This window comes from Natrix helvetica (genome assembly GCF_964273705.1).
Source record: "Natrix helvetica genome assembly, chromosome: 3".
NCBI classification, from domain to species: Eukaryota; Metazoa; Chordata; class Lepidosauria; order Squamata; family Natricidae; genus Natrix; species Natrix helvetica.
Genome location: NC_138549.1, coordinates 131,233,578 through 131,253,112, shown reverse-complemented (window position 1 = coordinate 131,253,112; position 19,535 = coordinate 131,233,578). Strand labels below are relative to the sequence as shown.

At 39.5% G+C, this 19,535-nt stretch overlaps 1 protein-coding gene across 3 annotated transcripts in view; it reads left to right on the top strand.

Annotated features, from left to right (window-relative positions):
• PIGR (polymeric immunoglobulin receptor) overlaps nucleotides 1-19,535 on the top strand; it is a 42,664-nt gene that overhangs the window by 11,131 nt on the left and 11,998 nt on the right. For 2 of the 3 annotated variants that reach the window (XM_081948849.1, XM_081948851.1), the window contains one exon: nucleotides 13,426-13,513. In XM_081948849.1, the coding sequence (XP_081804975.1) occupies nucleotides 13,456-13,513 (58 nt within the window). In that variant the 5' untranslated portion in view covers nucleotides 13,426-13,455. Of the gene's footprint in view, nucleotides 1-8,120; nucleotides 8,180-13,425; nucleotides 13,514-19,535 lie in introns of those variants that run through there. The other variant, XM_081948850.1, reaches the window with a different exon arrangement.

The window sequence follows — 19,535 nt, the reverse complement described above, 5'->3', positions numbered from 1 at the left end:
TTTTAATGAAGAGATGTAGGTTGATTATCAGGAGTAATTTTAATCATAAATGATATAGTCATAATCACTAGCTGATCCGTTTGCTATTTCATTCTTTACAAATATATTATTATATTTTCCTCTCACCTTTATTGTTGGTCATTTCAAAGTACAGTAATATACACTGAGTAATCTGAATGCTCTCCCCACAACAACAGTGCTGTGAGGTGAGTTGACTAACAGAAAAAGTCTGGTCTAAATAGCTGACTTTTATGCTTTAAGAGAGGACTAGACTTTCTGACTTTCTGGCTTCTAAGCCAGCACCTCAACTACTAGATCAAATCTTGGTCCTCTGGTTTCCAAGATTCTAATAGTCTAATTTGAATTGTAGGTACAATGTTTTCACAAATAAAAGGTATAATGGAATAAGAAAAGTGGCTCCCTATCTATTTTATTATAAATTATATTTGAGGCTTAACCATATGTAAAATGATAAAAATGAGTTTGACTCCTGGTAAATACTTGGATATGTCTAGATTGTTTTCATGGTATGTTTAAGCAAGTGGCTTACCAGTATTTTCTTCTGACATGTTTCTTTCAAACTTCCAATCTTATCTAAAGTTTTGGAATTTTTGCATTGTCTACCATCATAATCATTATTTAATATTATAAGCTATCTTGTCAGACACGAAAGACCAGATATACGTTGAAGTTTCAATTAAGCGAGAAATTGCTAAAAGCCTACCACGGAAAAGCTTCTCAACTAACAGTTAGCACCTGATTATAGTTAGAAAAAGGCTGGATCCCCCTTTTCACTCCACCCCCAGATTCTGCCATTCCTTCTTCTACATGCCCAGTGAGACTAAGGGGGAGCCCCTGGGATCTTACTCCACTAGTCGTTGCTGACTATAGGGGATGATGCTCTTTTCCGTTTCAAGGCCATTGAGTCAATGCTGTCCTAAGACATTTCTGCAGTCATGTGGCCACCATGACATCAAGGAGTGCTATTACTTTCCCACCAAAGTTGTACTTATTTATCTACTCCCATTTGCATGATTTCAAACTGCTAGGTTGGCAGGAGCTGGGGTGAGGATGGGAGTCCAAAAAGACTGGTAGCATATAAATGTAATAAATGAATAAAATTACATATCCTGAGGCAAAGCATGGTCAATTAAGAGTGGTTCCTGATGCAGAATAATAATTTACAGTAAGTTTCAATTTACGAAGAGTGGCAGCACACTGATTCAATTGCAAAACACAGGGATTCAAAATTTTAATTAAAAAAAAATCACAGGAAAGATGGATAGTTTAAATTTTATTATGTTTAAAATATCTATCCTGTTGTCAGGGTTACAAGTAAACCCATAGCAAACCAAACTCCGAGGCAGGTAGATTCCTCAAAGAATAGCTTAACTCAGTGTTTCTCAAACTTGGCGACTTTAAGTCCTGTGGACTTCAACTCCCAGAATCCCCCAGCCAGCATAGCTGGCTGGGGAATTCTGGGAGTTGAAGTCCACAGGACTTAAAGTCGCCAAGTTTCAGAAACACTGGCTTAACTACTGTAGCTATGTCATATTGGCACAGATCTGGTGAAAACTGATGATGAAGGTTCCCACGATTTTCACTTAATTAAAAGTAAAAGTTTTCCCTCAACCCCCAACAATCAGTGACAAGATCTAATGAAGATGTTGCGTGGTTGCCTAGTGACATCACTCCTCCTTTCTCGGGCCAGGTGTGAGAATGTCCTTGGTTCCCAAGAGAAAGTATTTTATTTTGGCTACAAAACCCCAGCTATCTCCAATCCCCCCCACCCCCCACCCATATCACAGCTCCAGTGTGGCAACACTGAACCTCCCAGGTGGCTTCGGTCAGGTCAGCTTCAGGGTTGACACTTGTTTGTTTTTAACAGCTTTCAAAGTCCAATATATATTTGAAATAATTGAAATTCCATTGAAATCATTTGTGATCTTCAAATATAATGAAGAATTGTGGACTCATTTTCTGGCACTAAGACATAACATAATCTAGGATTAAAATATAATTTAGGATGAAAAGGTGAAGTATACAGCATAGGTAAAAGAATTCTGTGTCCAAATGTTTTTGTCAGTCCCTCTCCCCCCCCTCTATCTATCTATCTATCTATCTATCTATCTATCTATCTATCTATCTATCTATCTATCTATCTATCTATCATCTATTCAATTGTTTACAATATTTAATTTTTAATCCCTTTTCAATATAATAAAAAACTTTATTTTAGTTTTAGTCCAATGGAAGTCAACAGATTTGTATACATGGTTGTTAGAGTTTGTTTCAGTTTCTAAGGTTGTGCTTGTAGAACACACCTTGGAAACATGCATCAACATTGTGAAAGCACAAACAGACACTTCAGAATGAGCTTCCATTAACCAGAATACAAATAATTATGCAATTGATTTCAAGGGCCAAGGGAGCTTTACATTGTAAAACATATGGGTCGTTAAAAACAATTATAACAGCAAAGGTTGTGATGCATAGATTAAATTATCAAAATTCTTCTGGTTGTGATTAAACCTCTGGTTTCATTACTTTCTGAAAGCAACAATAGAAAGCGGGTTTTTTTAAATATCATATAAATTGGAATAAATCTTTAACCTGCTATGCAATTTGATAAATTTCAGTATTATAATTAATAGCTACATGAAGAAAATCTTTTTAGAACACTGCCAGCCTTCTTCCAAAGTTTTACTAAGAAATTACCCTGAAGTTTAAATGTACATGTTTTCAGGGTGTTTATAATGACATTTCTTAAAGAGATTTTAAGAAAGTTACACACTCGCATCTGCACACACCTCAGAATTACTTTTTTAGATGTAAATGCAGAATTTTGCATAATTCTAGTGTCTATATGACAAATGAGATATTACCGAAAAGATCTCCTTTTGCAGAAATTAAGATCATCTATGAAGAAATTGGTTATGTTACCATTTTCAAATAGGTGTAATACTCCATCAACTCTGTTAAATATTTAGTAATAGCAGAAGTAAGTCTGGGAACAGCATTACGCGTTTTTCTCATAAATCATTACATGAATAATAAGAATTTTAAAAATACTCTAAACCACTGCATAGCCAGATGGTTCAAGAACAAACATGCAAATTTACTTGCTCAGATTAAGTCTGCTTAATACCACAAGTTCCTGTAGTTTGATACACACATCTGTGATTTATATTAGTCAAATTTAACTTTGTACTGGATAACTCACTTTTCCCCTGTTGCAATAAGCAATGAACAGCAATGTTGAGATGCTATCTTTAGTTTTCTTTTTCATGGTTGCCTGTTGAATATTTTGGACCATACAATCTTATGTCCAAGCTTTAATTTAATAAGGGCTAAATTCGAAGGTAGAATTTACATATTGCACACACACATACACACACTCTCTCTCTCCAATAGGTAGGTAGGTAGATAGGTAGATAGGTAGGTGGGTGGGTGGGTGGGTGGGTGGATGGATGGATGGGTAGGTAGGTAGGTAGGTAGGTAGGTAGGTAGGTAGGTAGGTAGGAAGGTAGGTAGGTAGGTAGGTAGATAGATAGATAGATAGATAGATAGATAGATAGATAGATAGATAGATAGATAGATAGATAGATGTATATCAAACAAAAAAAAACCCTGCATATTGTTGAAAGCACTCTGATTTTTCTAGGAATATTGTAGTTGTAGAGTAGGGAAGATTTAAGCAAAAGCTGAAGGGACAAAAGTGCATTGAAAAATGCTCTAAATGCAAGTATAGTTGAAGCCAAACTTACATCTGGTGGCAGAATATTCCGAAATATGGGGGTTGCCATTGATAAGGCTATCTCACGTCCATGCCCCTTTTGACTTTTATAAAAGAGATGACCTAAGTTGAGCTTGGCCTGGCCCTTCCCATAACCAGCACATTTAATGGGCCCAGAGGTCTACTGGAAATCAATGTGGTAACCTCAAGATGGGCAGAGCTCTGCAATAATAGATTTCCTAGCTAGTAGTTTGGTTACCACAGTCTAAACCAATTGCATCTTACAAATCATTTTTAATCATGTAGAGTGAATTGAAATAATCCAACATAAATTAATATGATGGATTGTGTTTATGAGAGGAGAGTTGGTGCAATAGACTATAGTGAAGCAGAGTTTCCCAGGAAGAAGGGAGCATATTCCAAGAGAGGCAAGACAAGGGACAGCACAGTCTGAAGCCTGACTGGAGAAAAAGGAAGAGATTTAGGATAACTACTCCCTAGGATTTTTCAGGGTATATGTATTAGGATTAGAGTAATATAGGTTTAGTGTGGCAAGATTCTGCCTACATGATGTGTGCAACTAAAGCACTGAACTTTGGCTGGAATGTCCTATGTTGTTCTTGGGCTGGGCCTGACAAGTAGGGCCATAATTGGCACAACAGCCAAAGTTTGACAAAATTATACTATGCACACTCCAATCATCAAGGCTATAGTCTCCACCTTCTGTTCAAGCAACATTTAGTGCAAAATTACCAAGTGATGGATCAGCATTTTTGGAAGAGCATGATCATATCAAGAGCAATTACCAAGTTGAAGTTATCACATAGCTATTATGTTTATTGTTGCATAGAAATTCTGTCTTGTCTTGGCTTTATTCTGGGCTTGATTCTCCCCATCCAATTTCCTATATCCTCCAGGAATTAGTGTCTATGGTTCTCAATCATCCAGGTCATGGTTGTCCCAAAGGTGCTTTTTTGAAGAGGCAACCGGACTTTGTGGTTTTTTCTTTGAAGGGCTATGACATCATCTATCTCCAATCTACAACACAGTCCTTTCAACAATTCCAAGAAGGCTCCACACTAATTCGCATCACTCAAGCGACCCTAATGACACAGATACACCCCGTTAAGGGTGACCTTAATGACCTGGTAAAAAATGCAAATGAACAGCTGTCTGCAAGGAGTATAAATTTTTCCATTCCCCACCATTCAGCCAGAGCTAAAGAAGTTTTTTGAATGAGAAGCAAAATGTCTTCAAAGAAGAAACCAGAAAGTCCAGTTGCCCCTTGAAAAAAAACACCATTGGGACTCCAGGAATTACCGTATTTTTCGCCTTATAAGACATACTTTTTTACTCCAAAAAAGAGGGTAAAAATCTGAGTGCGTCTTGTAAGCCGAATGTAGCCACTGGGTCATATGAAAATGGGGCAGGCAAAGAGGGGGCTGCAGAGATTGTGATGGCTGGAAAGGAGAGAGGTTTCACTTTCAGAGCTCCCGCTCGGCTGGGCTCCCAAGAGAGCTTAGGCGTGGTGGCGGTGGCAGCGGCTCCTCACATTGTTGGGGCGCTGCTTTAAGCTGCCCTCCTCCTGCAAACGAAAGGTGCCTCAAGGCTTTGGCTCCTGAGACCGGTGCGCTGCCATCCAAAATGCTGGTACCACGATCGCTGCAGCGCCCCTTTACCTGCCGCTTTTCGGGCAGTTCCAGGCGGCAGAGATTGTAGTAATTGCATTTTGGATGGCAGCGCACCGATCTCAGGAGCCAAAGCCTTTGAATCAAGTTTGATTGTGTCCCATCTAGCGTTCTCCACCCCCAACCCCAAATCTCTCCGGATCTGCTTATTGCTATTGCTGCTATTGCGCCCAGCTACTGTATCTCTTTGCTGCATGACAGATCCGGGCGGATTGGGGGTGGGTGGGTGGAGAACGCTAGATTGGGAAGTTAAAAGTTTTAGATGAGCCACTGGCTGGAGGGCTGGGGCCATGCAAGAAGCCCGCTCAGGCAGAGAAGGAGGGAAGGAGGGGAGGAGGGAGTGAGAATAGACAAGTAAGAGGGAAAGAGGAAAGAAAGCAGGAGGGCAGAAGGGAGGTGGAAGGAAGGAAAGAAAAGCAGACACGCTGGAGGGAAAGAGGAAAGAAGGCAAGCAGGCAGGAAGGAGGCAGAAGGAAGGAGGGAAGGATGGAACTGGAAGGGAGGCAGGGGAGGAGGGAGGGAGAAAGGAAGGATAGGAGGATAGGGAAAGAGGAAAGAAGGCAGGCAGGCAAAAGGGAGGGAGGTGCAAGGAAGGAAGGAAGCATAGATAAGCAGGAGGGAAAGAAGGCAGGCAGGCAGGAGGAAAGAGGAAGGAGGGAACTGGAAGGGAGGCAGGAAGAAAGGGAAGGAGGAAGGGAGGGTGGAAGGAAGGATAGACAAGTAAGAGGGAAAGAGGAAAGAAAGCATCTGAATGTACTAAACACGAGTCTTCAGGGAAAAGATGGATACATTGTGAAAACTCAGCTGTCAGTTGATCTTAATGTTATGAAATGAAAAGTATGCCATTTGCAATTAACTTGGCATAAAATAATTCATTTGCATTTAATTGTTATTGTTCAAAGAATGTTCGGAAAAATGTTCGGCCCTCCAGCATGTTCACTTCATCCAATCTGGCCCTCTTTGAAAAAAGTTTGGACACCCCTGTGTTACATGGTTGACATAAAATTGTTCTTAAACTGCTGTTAACTTTATACAGTTGATATAAAATATTTTACTATAGTATTTGGTTCAGAATCTTTTTTTTCTAGATTTTCCTCCTTTAAAATTGGGTGCGTCTTATATTCCGGAGCGTCTTATAGGGCGAAAAATACGGTAGGTTCAAAATTTCCTTAACATCTCCAGTCCAGCCTGGGGTAGCAGTGTATAATTGAGTGTCGTCAGCATATTGAATGAGACCTCACTCCAGAGTGAGTTGCCCAATGTAGAAGTTAACTAACATGGGATAATTCAGAAGAATATAATATTGGAGGGTATTAAGTGCTGCCAAGGTGCATAATTAGATTATAAGAGAAATGGTCCTCCCATCCTAAAGCTAATGAAATGAAACTCTGAAATGAAATCATGTGATGTAATCTCCAAACTTTTGGAGATTTTAATCCCTTGTAAGGCTTCTAATAGAAGAAAAAAATCAGTCACCAGAAAGAGAACATTAAATTCTACCGCAGATAAGCGTCCTTGGGTTCACGTTTGTTTATTTTAATGAAGCCAGTAGCTAGGATGTGTTTTGAAAGTTTACTTTGGTCTCTAAATTTTAAAAGACTTTTTTTTTCACTGCTTAGCAGTTAATCAACAGCCTGAAGCATTTAGTTATTGGGCAATATCTTAGCAAGAGGAAGAAAACTCAATAAAAGATTATTTAACCAAAGGAGGAAATAAAAGATTTTTGTTGTTGGGAAATACCCTTTACAACAAAGTCCATACTTGAAGGCCAGAAAATAAATCCTTTGGTAATTTAAAACCATCTCTGAAAGTATTAAGGATGAAAGCATCATTTTACGGGCATTTACACTGATACCCATTTGTTCTTGTTAATAAGGAAGTTGAAACAAAATTTTACTTTCCTAATAATCACACCCACAGTTCAACTATACTTTTCAGGCACAAGTATCCACTGTGTAGAGAAGTGCATGTATGTTCACATTCTGCAAATGCCACAGATTTTGTAATGCAATATCATTGTGACATTATTGTAGCTTCTAACATTGGTATCCTCATACCATTTACTTGGAATGATTTCCATGGCTTTCAGATAGTTTTATAAACAAATAATAATTTTCTTAAGTTCAGTACACAAAAAAGGCAGCACAAAAGTAAAATCACAGCAAAACAAATCTTAAGTTTAAAAATAATTGCATGCATATTGTAAATGTAAATACAGCTTTCCTATAGCAACAAGAGATATGGGCCCTGTTGCATGGCATGTCTAACCTAGTAAGTCTCTAATCTAGTCATATGTTCATCAAGGAATAACCATTTGTATGTCTCTCCACCAGCCCCTTAAGAAATACATGGAGTATGGATCTGATAATAGGCCTTCCAAGGTGCATCCCCCATTCTATGAACTCCATCCCCTTACCAAAGTACCAATGGTCTCTCCCCTTTTGGCATTTTGCAAAGTACCCCTATTTCAGCAGGTGGCTTAGGATAATGTAAGTTATTAAGAACCTACGAGGATTTTGATCTGGTTTGCCCAGAGTAAACCATGACTGAAAACACAAACATTTATCTTGTAAACTTCATTTTCTCCTTCAAAGTGGACAAGGAACAAAGATCAAATCTGAAGTAAACTTAGAAGTTTAAGGAGTGGTTTTGGCAACTCTTCAGTAGCCTAGGACTCTCTCTTTCTTCTTCTGATGAGTACTTGTGTAAAAGAGCACAAGGAGAATGCCAGGAAAAAAATAGGGGGAGAAAAAAGGTAGGTAGGAAAGCGCAATAATGGGGTAAACTTCTAAAGAGTTTTGTTTTGTAGCATCTTATCAAAATTGCCTATACAGTGAAGTCCCCAGAAAGTGGGCAGAGGCATCAAATTTCACTTTGGTATAATTCCTGGAAGGGTAGAGAAAGCACCTGTTTCTAAATTGGACTCTAATGAAAGTTCCTTGGTGTGGATCTGGATTCTAAATAACTTTTAAAAATCTTACCATTTTAAATATGAAAATTGACTTTTATTCTGACCATTATAAAATTAGGCAATCTCTGCCTTATTCTTCAGCTTGGCTTGGTTCAGACATTGATTCCACAGAATAATTATCTAAGCCTACTTTTTTTGTAAAAAAATATGTATGTTTTCATTTATTTATTTTACAACATAAAACATAGAAATTCAATATCTATATAAACAGTGTGCTGTCTTAGTACAATTGAGTTTGAGATATAGTATTGGTAATAGTAAAAATATTTTCTTAACATCAGCAATGATCACACAATAATAGTAATATTTACTTATCGGATTTAGTAAATCTTCATTGTAATTAATCTTTCTCTTAGATTTTTAGGCTACTAACTTTTTCTAACTTTTTCTATTGATTAGCCATTGATAAAACAAATCCCATGTTAAAAAAATATTCTTCTTTCTCCTTAATTTTAAGAGTTAATCTATTCATTTTTGCACATTCTAATATTTTTATTACAATTTCATCTGAAGGAATTTCTTCATTTTTCCATTGTTGTGCAAACACAATTCTGGCTGCTGTTAACACGTTAGAATTAGATATGTATTCCCTTTATTGTATTTCTCTGGTAAAATACCCAACAAAAATAATTTGGCTTTTGATCTATATGTTGCTTTACTATTTTTTCTAAGCATGTGTATTTTTGTCCAATATTTGATAGCATTTGTAACATAATGTCTTTTAAAATATCTATGTATTTTATTTTCCCCATTCTATAAAAAGATGTGCCACCCCAATTGAAGGTTATGCCCCTTCAATGTTAATTATCATCTATGCCTCAGATTTATCCACTCTTTCAGAGTGGATCAGACGCCTAATAATACAACTCCCAATCTGGCAATCCAAAATCCCCTTTGTTTTTAGAATCTTGTAACATTTTCAGACCTATTCTTGCTTTTTCCCTTGCCAAACGTATTTTGATATCATTTTATTTTATTTTATTCCGCAAAAAAATATTTCCCAGCTTTATCGATATTGTTTGGAACAAATATAGTAATCTTGGCAAAATATTCATTTTTATAGAAGCTATACTTCCTCTGAAGGATAATTGTAAGTTTCCACTTCTCCAAGTGTGATAAAATTTGTTGCAAGAGCTTAGTGTAATTGTCTTCTTTGATGGTAGTATATCTTGCTGTTAAATGAATTCCTAAATATTTCACTTTTTTAACTATCTAGATATCTCTTTTCTTCATTAAATCTTTTTTCTGTATATCTGTATGATTTTTAACTAATATTTTAGCTTTCTGTTTATTTTTAATCCTGCCACGTCACCATACTCTTCTATTTTTTTTTATTAGTTTAGATCCAGTTTCTTGTTGTTCTTCTAAAATAAATACCAGGTCATCTGCAAATGCCTGTAGTTTATATTTTTCTTTCTTTACTTCCATACCTTTCATTTCTATATTTTGTCTAATATTTCTATTTCCAACATCTACTTCCAACATCAATATAAATATAAAGGGGACAATGGACATTCTTCCCTTGTGCCTTTGTTTCTTTTAAAGTTCTCTGTCATGTTCCCATTAACCATCACCTTTGCAGTCTGTTTAGAGTATATTGTCTTAATCATATTAGTAAATCTTTCACTAAAGTCCATATATTTTAATTGTGACAACATGAATTGCCAATTTATGTTGTCAAAAGCTTTCTGCGCATTTAAAAAGATCAATGAACACTGATTCCACAGAATAATTATCCAAACAAAAGTATGACTGAATATTAGTACAACATTTACGGTGATGATAAAGGTAAATACGAAGAGTTAGAGACTGGAGAAACAAGTCTTGTTTACAGATTTCTGAGTATGGTTGCTTTCTGTTAAGGAGAAACATTAAAAACACTGAGGAAATGAACTGGTTAGGAAAGCTTTTGTAAGAAGACCACAAATGGGGTTTTGACAACAAGATCTTCTCATAAACATACAAGAGAACCGTAAGTGCTCCTGTCACAGTTAGTTAGGAATAAGCAACTATTAGGGAGAAAATAAATCTGCAAAAAGGTAGGTTGCAACATTCAGACTCCAAAAAGTATGCTAGAAGTATCTATTCCAAATGTAATATCTCAGAATCAGTCGAATTTCTGAAAAGTTTCATTTGTTATTAAGAAAACTTAATAGAAGTTGTGTAAATGATACTGATCCAATGATGTTAAATACCAGAAGGAAAATCATGAGAAACAGAGGGATGAGGCAGTAATGATATTCTATTTTCTTCACTACCGCATGCGCAGAAGGTCCTTGATGATGTTTGGGTGGGCGGGCAGAGCCTTGCACTGCCGCCATTACCGATTTGCCTGAACTGGTGCAAACCAGCAGCATACCACCTCTGGGATAAGGGTGTAATGCATATGAAAAAAATAATAATTCTAGACAGTGTAATCCTGTAATCCTCTAATTAAAGAGTCACATGATCTTTGAAATTAGAATAAATTTTCATATTGGAAATGCATATCATTGGAATGATATTCCTAGACAACTTTCAGTGTAGGCAAACAACAGGAGTGTCTCGGAGATTAACCAGTGAGAAACAGCAACTTTCAATTCTACAAAATTTCTTTCTTTCTTTCTGTTTTCCTTCCTTCCTATCTTCCTTTCTTTCTTTTTCTTTCTTCTTCATCCATTCTCTCTTTTCATACTTTAAGAATCTATGCTACACATTCTCACTAAAATCAGAAAAAAACTCCCCTACATTGAAGTTAAAGTTATAGTTCAGACTCTCTGAAAAAGAAAGTGGAGTTTTGATTCCTAATGGGATAATTCTCCCCCAACTTCCTCTGTGGTTTGAAGGTTGTGAGGCTGAGAAAGCTAACAACATATTCCCTTAGCCAATCAAATGAGAATAGTGCAAAGGGTAAAGGGTATTTACATTTATTTTCTTCTTGTGCTGTATTGCAATAAATTGATTGATTATCCCAGGAAGGAAGGAAGAAAAAAGTTAAGTGTAGGACAGTAGGTGAAGACAACTATGCCCTCTTGTGGCTATTGAAAACTATTAAAAGTCATTTAATTTTTTTAACCAATTAACTGATTAGCCAAAAAAGTATGAATATAGTATTAAATGCTAAATTGTTTTGTGAATGTTTAGTACTGAAAGTTAATTATTTTGTAATTTTATATAGTGCTAGTTCTGAAGAAACAATCTCAAACCAGATACTGTAACAGCTTTATCATCCGTCTGGTAAACTCGCAAGATTCGTTTTTCTCAACATGTTCATGTATACATCCGAACTAGACTGTGACCCTCTGAGAGCTGTATGCAATGACATTTCATTTCAATGTATGCCGATTAGTGTACGTTCAAAGTGACAATAAAGTTATTCTATCCATCTATATAAATCCAACTGAATTAAATTACAAATACGAGGAGTAAGATGTGTTGGATATGTTCGCTACCTGGAGTTATTTATAAAAAAATAAAATAAAAGTGCATTGTCCAATTAGGAAAAGTTTATGAGTCAAATTGCAACAAGCGCATAAGATATGATTTAGGCTATGTGCTTGGAGCATGTCTTCCACAATATCATAATGAAAATAATGGGCTACTGCAACATGTAATGACATGCTTATGGTATGTGAATCCTGATACTCATCATTGCCAAATGCAATATGGTTTTAATGCTTTATTATTGTGTGCTGGATGGAGCTTTTTAAACAAAGTCAATGTTGGCCGCATGATTGAAGGTCCAACTATTATTTATATGTCTAGCACATACACACATGTCACCATAGCTACCCTCTTGACTTTTCGAACTCCCCATGCAGATATCCTTGGCCAGGACAAGATAATACATGTGATTACATTTATTATTGAGTTTACAGTTAGTTTCACTCATTCTCATAATAATTTTCCCTTTCTACATTACAATTTGGGAGGAAGTTGCATTTGTGGTTGAAGATTAGTGCAATCTGAAACCCCAGATTCTGCACTTTAATCATGGTGTGTTGTGCCAACCAATCACTGTGGCTCCTGTAGTAGTTATAATGAATTTATTTCATACAATGTTTATCTAGTAGGGTGACTGTTCTAGGTACGAATACTTTCCCATCAGTTTTCTTTTTCCTAAGAACTGTAAAATGTATTTGTTTATTTAGAACAATTATTATAATCCCTTATCATATATTAAACTCTGGGCGGCTGCCAACCAACTAAATTGACTTCCATTTTATCCAGAAACATGCAACTTGGCTATTTATTTGCTTCTGCTGACAAAAGGTGCCTTTTATTTGTACGGTGACAAAGTTCAAAAGTCATAATTGCTCTTTGATCAATGTAAAGTTAAGCTGTATATTTGCTTTCTTTTTTTTAATGCATATGACAATATTAGCACATAATACACATTAGTTTGGAAGCAGGGGTGTGTGTTTTTATTGTACATAGGTATCAGGTTTGTCTATATGTTTATGTAGCTAGTGATTGATAGCAGCACAGTATTTGAATATTCTGAGAGGCATCTCATTACTTCCACAGGGCTTCTCTTTCAAGTAAGAGTCCTATGGCACAAAATTACTGATAATCTTGAAATGCAACCACATCGATGCTGAAATCTAAGTAGTAAGGGAAGATAAAATAGCCTCTCCCTTTAAGCCTACCTGGTACTGCTTGTATCTTAAAGAAAGCTCCAGTGTATACAACACAGGTGGTATTCAGCAAGTTCTGATAGGTTCTGGAGAAAATTTTGAGTAGTTCGGAGAACTGGTAAAATACCTTTGACTGGCCCCACCCCATCTATTCTCTGCTTCCTGAGTCCCAGCTGATTGAGAGAGAATGGAGGTTTTACAGTATTTATCCCCTGTCGTACCCACCAAGCCACGCCCACCAAATCATGCCACATCCACCAAGCCATGACCACAGAACAGATAGTAAAAAAATTTGAATCCCACCACTGTTATGCAGTCTTCATATTGTTTCTTCTGAGTTATTTACTTGATTGAATCTATACATACATCTAAGATACATTAAATTTACAAGGCTATTTGATTTTTTTTTTCAAGGAACTTTGGGTTTCAGGACTATCTTGTGAAATGGCTCTCCTGTTCTTTGTCTTGGTCTTAACTTTTATCCAGGCGGAATTTGAAAGCGGTGAGTATTTAAATAAGCAACAGAAAAATTAACTATGTTAAACAAAATGTAGGTGTTGTTTGTCCCCTTAGCACACGTTGTTGGCTTTCAACCCACAGATACCTATGACAGAGCAAGTAACAATCAAGACAGGCTTACTACCGATACATTTCATATCTCATATTGAATTAAAACAGATTTAATTAAATCAAATAAATATTTTAGTCATAGTCCAGAAGAATTTTAAACATCTGAGTTTTAATAGTTCAGCTTTGTTTCTTTCCATATACATATATTTATTTTAAACATTTATTATAATAGTAAAATCTAATACAAACTAAACTTAAAGGAAAATTAGAATAGAAAGGAGTAAAAAGTGCAAGAAAAAAGTAAGAATATAATAAAGAGAAAAACATATAAAGAATTAATATTCAGCCTTCATCACACGTATATTAAAAAAATAGTGATTCTTTACCTGCCCCCAAGGTTATAAGCATTTATATCCTCATTCCAAATCCTATCATCTATAATATTATGTTTAATGCATCTTATAAAAACCAAAATAAAATCTATTGCACATAAGAAGCTATCTTATCTCTACAATTAATTACAAAGCCTTCATTCTGCATTTTATTTTTACATATAATATTTCTTACTTTCGTTATGCCTTCTAAAAACCAAAATTAAGTACATCACTGCATAAATTAAGTGAATTGTGCAGTTTAATGGATTATGGTAATGATCTTGGGGAAATATGGGAAGAGATGCTACCCAGGAAACAATCAGACAAGGGAGGCAGGAGCTCCCAGTAGCTTAGCAGTCAACAAAAGACTCTTAGAAAGGACCAGGGGTGGGTTGCTGCCGGCATTACTGCTGGTTCGGTCTGCAGGCATTTACATTTGCACATAAATAGGTTTGCACATGTGCAAAATGTTAAAAAATGAAAAAAAATCACAATGAAATTGTTCTGCGCATGCGCAGAACCGAAAATCAAGATGGCACCACCATAGGAGAACTGGTTCGGGGGCATGGCAGGCCTGGGTCGCTGCAGTTCCAGCAACCCAGTTCATCAAACCACTACTAGTTCGGCCGAACCGGGCCGAACCGGTAGGAAGCCACCACTGGACAGGACCCACCCTCAAGGATCATGTAGAAAAAGTGATGGCGGGAAGTTTTGAAGGCTTACTAAGGTTCTGTTAATGCAGCCACACAATTAAGTAGATTTAGGTCATGTAGCTGTGTTTCTTGTCTGGGTTACCTTGGAGGACTGACATGCGATGGTTAAACAAATCTGGCTTCCCCAAGTGACTTTGCTTGTTGGAAGCTGGCTGGCAACTTTTCAAATCGCAATCATGTAACCGAAAGACATAGCAACTGTTGTAAATGTGAGCCAGTTGCCAAGCATCCAAATTGCAATCATCTGACTCCAGAGGTGGTGTGACAGTTATAACTTCAAGCAGTGGGTTGGACTAGAGGATCTCTGAGGTCCCTTCCCTCTCTATGATTCTATGTTCTGTATTCTAAGGATAGGTCATAAGGCACTTGTTTCCAAGACCTTTGAACCTTTGAATTGTCATTAAATGAACAGTAGCAAGTAAGAAGCAAACAACCAATCAAGACTAACTGTATATGGTTCCATAATGCTGAAAGCTTCAGTTGTCCTAGAAAATTGAGACAATGAAATCCCTCAAACTAATCAGTTCAGCTCCCACTCCAGAGGAAAAACTAAGGCTCCAATATTCCTATTATGCTGAATTTCTTGACAATAAAGGGTTAGAAAATGTGGGTTTAGTTGTTTTATTCAGAAAACTGAAATAATAATGAAATTCCACTTGAATGTCAATGATGAAAATAGGGCTTATTTTTCTCTTTGTCAGAAAAACAAATTTGTCAGGTGTGTTACATACTAGCTTCAACTATAGTGGTTTCCACCAAGGTCCTCTGTTCCGGCAGGAACAGAAGTTTAATCTCATTGGTCAAAGGGTCTGACAGCTCCCTATAAAAGGGCTGCTGTCAGACTCAACCTTCACTGGATTGTTCTCACTTGTCGCATTTAATAAAGAGCTGTTGTTACCATTAGCCTGTGTGTGCCTATCCATTACCCGATCTAACACTGGCTATGAAGGTGGGATTGGAAAGCAACTAGGTGAACCAAAAAGAGCTTAGAAATCCAGCCAGTACATCCAGCCCGGAGCTCAGCGCGGCTTCGAGCAGCCATTTTTGAGCAGCAAACTCAAAATGCTCTCAGGTCACAAAATGGCCATACACGCCCCACTGACTCTGTATGACCCAGTCACGGAGCACTGCGACTCGTATATGCTACAGTTTGACTACTTCCTTGAGGCCAACGACCTCATAGGCCTTTCTGAAGGCCGCAAGAAGAACATGTTCCTCGGTTACTGTGGACGGGAAGTGTTTGAAACTGCCAAAGACCTGTCAGAACCAACACCGCTACAATCGGTCGCTTGGTCCATGTTCCAGCAGACGCTGAGGACCCACTATGCTCCCAAGCTGTCTATGCACATCCGCCGTCATGAATTTAACATTTGCAACCAGCGGGAAGGCGAATCAATCAATGAGTACGTTGTGATGCTACAAAAGGCCACAGCATACTGCAAGTTCCGAGACCTAGACAAACTCATTCTTGACCGCATAATTTGTGGTGTGCAGGACATTAATTTACAGAGGAGGTTACTTGCCAAGTCTAACATCACTCAACCAATTGCTTTGGATGAGGCCAGGCATCAGAATCGGCCGTCAAGTCCACAGAGACACTGCAGCATCAAAACACTCTGCAAGACGCATTGAAGAATACACACATTCACCATGAAGCTGCAGAGGCAAAGAGCTTTGAAGGCGAAGAAGATGACAACTGCTGCATGCGCAGTAGCCGCACCAAGCTGGCATGCAAATTTGAACAACAATTCCTGCCTTGTGTTAGCTGCGGAGAAGGTAATGCCCGATCGGCTTGCCTTTTCTGCGACTCTACCTGCCAACGCTGCGAGCATAAAGGGAACATCGCCAAGGTGTGTGCAAAAGCGAGCACCCCATGACCTACGTTCCCTCTAAGGTGCACGGCTGCGCTAGCGCGCAGGTGGCAAGAAAACACCGCACAGCAGTTTTCAACTGCCGCGCAGTGATTTCTATTGCCACAGGCTTTGGAAGCTGGGGAGGTCCTTTGCAGGCAGCTAGAATGGGCCGCCTGCAAAGGACTTCCCCAGACTTGCTTTGAGGAGCACGGGGCGACTGAGGCTAGTTGTGAAGCCCCAAAGCCCCCACCGCCACCAGAAGAACTGCTGCCACCTCCTCCTCCTCCTCCTCTAACAGGCAGCACTGCCGGATTTGCCGCCCGGCGCTGCGGCTGAGATGAAGCCGGCAAAGCTCCAGCCGGCATCTCCGCGCGTGGCAGCGGCGCCTCCCCTCTGCTCGGAGCAGCTGAGCTCAGTCAGCGCTGGGTTACCCCTGCCTGCCCCCTCCTCCTCCTCCGCCGTGCTTTTGAAGAGCCATGAGGCTGCGGGAGACAGTAGGAAGGCGGGGAGGGAGCAGGGGGAAAAAAAGCCTCATGGTTCTTCAAAAGCACGGAGGAGGAGGAGTGGGCACGGGTTACCCAGCGCTGAGCTCAGGAGCAAATCTGGTGGTGCTGTTGGAGGAGGAGGAGGTAGCAGCAGTTATTCTGGTGGCAACTCGTCGGCAACTTCAGCAGCAGCCCTGCCCACAATGAAGAAAGCAGAGATGGAGCAGATCCACGCAGATGACGTCGCTGCAACATGACTGGAGGAGGAATTCTGGGAGTTGAAGTCCACAAGTGTTAAAGCTGTCAGGTTTGAAGAGCTCTGCATTTTTTTTCTAGGGGTGGAAGGGTCTTGTAACTTGACAGCTTTAAGACTTCCATGCTTCAAATGCCAGAGTTCCTGAGCCAACAGGACTGGAGGAGAAATTCTGGGAGTTGAAGTCCACAAATCTTAAAGCTGTCAGGTTTGAAGACCCCTGGGGGTTTTTTTCCCTAAAGGGTTAGGGGTGCAAGGGTCTTGTAACTTGACAGCTTTAAGAGTTGCGTGCTTCAAATGCCAGAGTTTCTGAGCCAACATTTTGGTTGCTAAGCAGGAGCGTTGTTAAGTGATACTGATATTATATAACACTTTGAATTAAGCGGGTACCTTGAAGAAACATAACTTTGAGTTTCAAATAATACTGATTTCGTTGTCTTAGGTGACATCTGTGAAAAAAATTCGGGTGCTCAGGCATGAAAATGTGCCGCTCAAACACTATACTTTTCTGCTCACATCGAAAAAAAATTAGAGGGAACATTGCCCATGACGACCTGGCAGCCAAGAAGCCGAGCTAACCACCAGCAGAGGATCAACCAAGGGACATGGCAGAAGCCACCACGGCACTCAGAGGGCAACGCCAGTCACCTACCTCAATCGGCCAAGTATGCACTAAGCGGCCAAAACTGAAGGTCACAGTCCTCATCGAGGAGTCTCCATGCAAGATGGAGATTGACACGGGGTCATCACTGACCATCATGCCATGGTCCATGCTCAAGCGGGCTATCCCTAGCCTGAAGAAGCAGTATCTACGTGCCCCTGACATCTGTCTTCGCGATTACCAGGGGAACCGAGTGCCCATCGTGGGCCAGGGCACCTTCTGGGTGCAATTTAAGAAGTACAGCAGCCAGCTCCCAGTGATGGTGGTCAGCAGCGACCTGCAGAGGCTCCTGGGGTTTGACTGGTTCGAAGCCCTGGGCCTAGAAGTGACCAGTATCAACACCTTGAAAGACGAAAGCGCTGAAGCAATTTTTAAGGAGTTCGAGGACGTCTTCAGCACTTGTCTGGGTAAGCATGTGGGGACTCCAATCTCCTTTAATTTGGACCCCAACATAGCCCCCATAAGGCTAAAGCCCAGGAGAGAACCTTTCGCTCTCCGCCCTAAAATAGATCTGGAAATTGACAAGCTCATAGGTCAGGGAATCCTAGAGCTGATTGATCATCCACGCTGGGAGACTCCTATAGTAACACCTATCAAATCTGATGGGTCTGTCTGCATCTGCGCAGACTACAAATGCACAATCAATAAAGCATTACAACAAAGCGCTTATCCTGTACCAATTGTACAGCACCTATTACATTCATTAGGCCCCGGCAAAGTATTTGCTAAATTGGACATGGTGCAGGCATACCAACAATGGAGGCCCAAACTACGGTGATGTACTACGGTGGAGGCCCAAACCACTGTGATGCACAGGGGTGCATTCAGATGTCACTGCCTGCAATTTGGTGTTAGTATCGCCCCTGGACTGTTCCAAAGCGTCATGGAATAGCTTTTGCAGGGGATTCCAGGAGTCATCCCCTATTTCAATGACATTTTGGTATCGGTTGCAAATGATGCACAACTTTTCAAATGCATACGAACTGTTTTGGCTCGAATTAGAGACAAAGGCCTCCATCTCAAGAAAGAAAAATGCCAAATTAACATGCCAAAGGTTGAGTTCCTAGGGTACCTAATCGATGGCTCTGGAATGCATCCGACCTCGAAAAAAATTAAAGCAATTCAGGATGCCCCTACACTTCGCAATCAAACCGAGCTACAGGCGTTCCTCGGACTCCTTAATTTATACAGCGTCTTTCTTAAACAGAAAGCCACCATTGCTGAGCCCTTACACCATCTCCTGGCTAAGACTGCAAAGTGGTCCTGGGGCAGAGCTGAAGCCACCACATTTGCAGTGGTAAAAAGACTTCTCTCAGCAGATACTTTCCTGGTGCAGTACAGCCAGACCCTGCCACTGGTGTTGACCTGCATCAGAGCCGTCCTCAGCCACCGCATGCCCAATGGAACCGAGGCTCCAATAGCCTTTTACTCTAGGACCTTGTCCGCTGCCAAGTGGAACTACAGCCAGCTGGACCATGAGGCTTTGGCAGCAGTGGCCGGAGTAAAAAGGTTCCATGAGTACCTATACGGCTGTGATTTCAAACTCATTACAGACCACAAACCACTACTGGACTTACTGGCTGGGGACCAACCTACTCCTGTGTCATTATCACCG